Source organism: Macrosteles quadrilineatus, unplaced genomic scaffold (genome assembly GCF_028750875.1).
Source record: "Macrosteles quadrilineatus isolate MER2022 unplaced genomic scaffold, UCM_ALF_1.0 Scaffold_4__1_contigs__length_99947679, whole genome shotgun sequence".
NCBI classification, from domain to species: Eukaryota; Metazoa; Arthropoda; class Insecta; order Hemiptera; family Cicadellidae; genus Macrosteles; species Macrosteles quadrilineatus.
The window spans coordinates 56,893,790-56,895,857 of NW_026542597.1; the positions used below are offsets into that span (position 1 = coordinate 56,893,790).

General features: G+C 32.2%; 1 protein-coding gene across 1 annotated transcript; it reads left to right on the forward strand.

The window, feature by feature from the left end:
- The first annotated feature begins 303 nt into the window (after positions 1–303).
- On the forward strand, positions 304–1,376 carry LOC128991261 (uncharacterized). Its single transcript, XM_054413975.1, has 2 exons — positions 304–458; positions 984–1,376. The coding sequence occupies exons 1-2, from the start codon at positions 330–332 to the stop codon at positions 1,170–1,172; spliced, it is 318 nt and encodes a 105-aa protein (XP_054269950.1). The 5' UTR covers positions 304–329; the 3' UTR covers positions 1,173–1,376.
- Positions 1,377–2,068: the final 692 nt, after the last annotated feature.

Genomic DNA, 2,068 nt, shown 5'->3' on the forward strand with positions numbered 1-2,068 from the left:
ACATTTATATCTGAAATTCATTTATATCATAAAACTACTGTTTGTATATTTAAATAAATATTTAGCGCTGAGCTGATAATTATCCTTGATGATGCAAGGCTTATCGTGGCGTGCAAAAACTCTTGATAGGGATTATCATGGATGCAGCATTAGTTTATCAAAACATAATAATTTGCGTAACCATTACAAAGTGCAGCGTTGCAGCGTGTGTGTTTAATGACTTCCGACTGATAACGTAAATACCACGTGTGGAGGTTAAGGTCAAAGACGTCATATCTTATCAGTATATATATAGATATATAATTCGCGCACACAAAATCATTATCATCATGTCTTCCTCCAACGCGCTGACCACACCCTCCACCTGGGACGTTTCCATCGTCGAGGGATCAGGCCTGGAGAGTCTTGAAGACCTCTACATTATCTTGAAGGCAGTGTTCCCTCAACCTAATGTTCAGGTAGGAAAAAAAATAAAAATATTATTGATAAAAAACTTTAGATTTATAAACGTTATACTTTATATCTTTAAAATGTTTTCAACCAAATTCACCTAAGATTCAATAGTGATGATATGTTATATCACTATCTGATAAATACACTGTATATTAAACTTATTTGCAAGTAATAATACCCTAAATTAAATAATCATACTTATGAATTAAATTATCAATGTCAATTTCTATTTTTATATCTACATTTTGAATTATGATTATTTCAAAAATGATTGCCCAAAAAACTAAATTGTCATTGTATGGAACAAGAAGGCTTTAATTTATCGTTTCATGTTCATCATTATTTTCTTTGTTAATTAATGTTTAGGTTGATTAATTATTTTTTTACCTATAAATTAAACTTATGACTAAACCTATAACTAAACTTTGATATATTTCTAGATAAGGTACAGAAGATAACAGCACTTAATTTATTTTAACACACGTTTAAAAAATATTATAAATTAATTTTATTTTACATGTTTGTTTAAGTTTGAACGGAGGGATGACCAAACATACAGAGTACGGCTGCCGTATTGTGTGAAGCTCACATCGCTCCAGGCCAGGTTTGGGGAGTATGCTGGGGCAGTGACAATAATCTCCGCTGCGGCAGACCTCACGTTGGCTCAAACCAGACGCCTGGCTGAGCTGCGCTCGAAGATCATCAATAGTAAGAGATAGTGAAAAACCATCAATTACTATAGTACAATTCATCGTAGGGACTAGCCAATTATAGAAAAATACATTTTATAATTTGAATAAGAAATACTCCATATCATTGTCAAATATAAATTACTATTCTATTGTAATCTGTTAACGATGCAAAACTATCTTGCAACGATTAAACTCAAATTTTGTAAACCATGTAATACGTGGTACAGAGAATCTGACAATCACCCTGCAAGTAACACTCATTTAAAAAATACATTGGGCTATTTGCCAATTATTGAGACCGAGTCTGCTGCAAAATGTAGGCTTAAAACCTATTACTTAACAAATGGTGAAGGATACATCGATATAGGTAATTTTTTAAAATATCACACGAAACCTTTGATTATTTCAAAAATTCAAGAACACCTTCTTAAGTCGAAAACTCTGAAATGTAATATTATTTTAAAATGTATCTATGCAAGAACTGAAGGAGAAGAAGATGAAATCAAAGAACTGTCATTTAAGACTGCAAACGAGCCCATACTACTAGGTACAGATCTAAACACGTATTGTAAAAACGCTTTTGATAAACTTTTAACAGAACAATCAGAACACCAAGGTAAAGGTTCAGGATGGAGTCTAAAGAGTATTATAGGGCTGGAACTAAGAATTAATAAATACTATCCATTAAGAGGATGTAAACATATATCCTTACCAGCTTTCATTGCAAACAAGAAAGCTGTTGTAAATGTAAAGAATCAGGATGATTATTGCTTCAAGTATAGTATATGGGCGAAAAATGTACCTCGTAATCCACAAAGAGTCCGCAATTATATTGATAATGCAGAAATGAATGCAGCGTATGACTGGGACTGTATTAACTATCCTGTAAAACTTAAGTCAATACCTAAATTTGAACAGATAAA

Coding starts and splice junctions, on each gene's coding strand:
- LOC128991261 (XM_054413975.1), top strand. CDS start 330: ATGTCTTCCTCCAACGCGCTGACCACACCCTCCACCTGGGACGTTTCC. Junction 459..983: donor TCCCTCAACCTAATGTTCAG/GTAGGAAAAAAA, acceptor TGTTTGTTTAAG/TTTGAACGGAGGGATGACCA.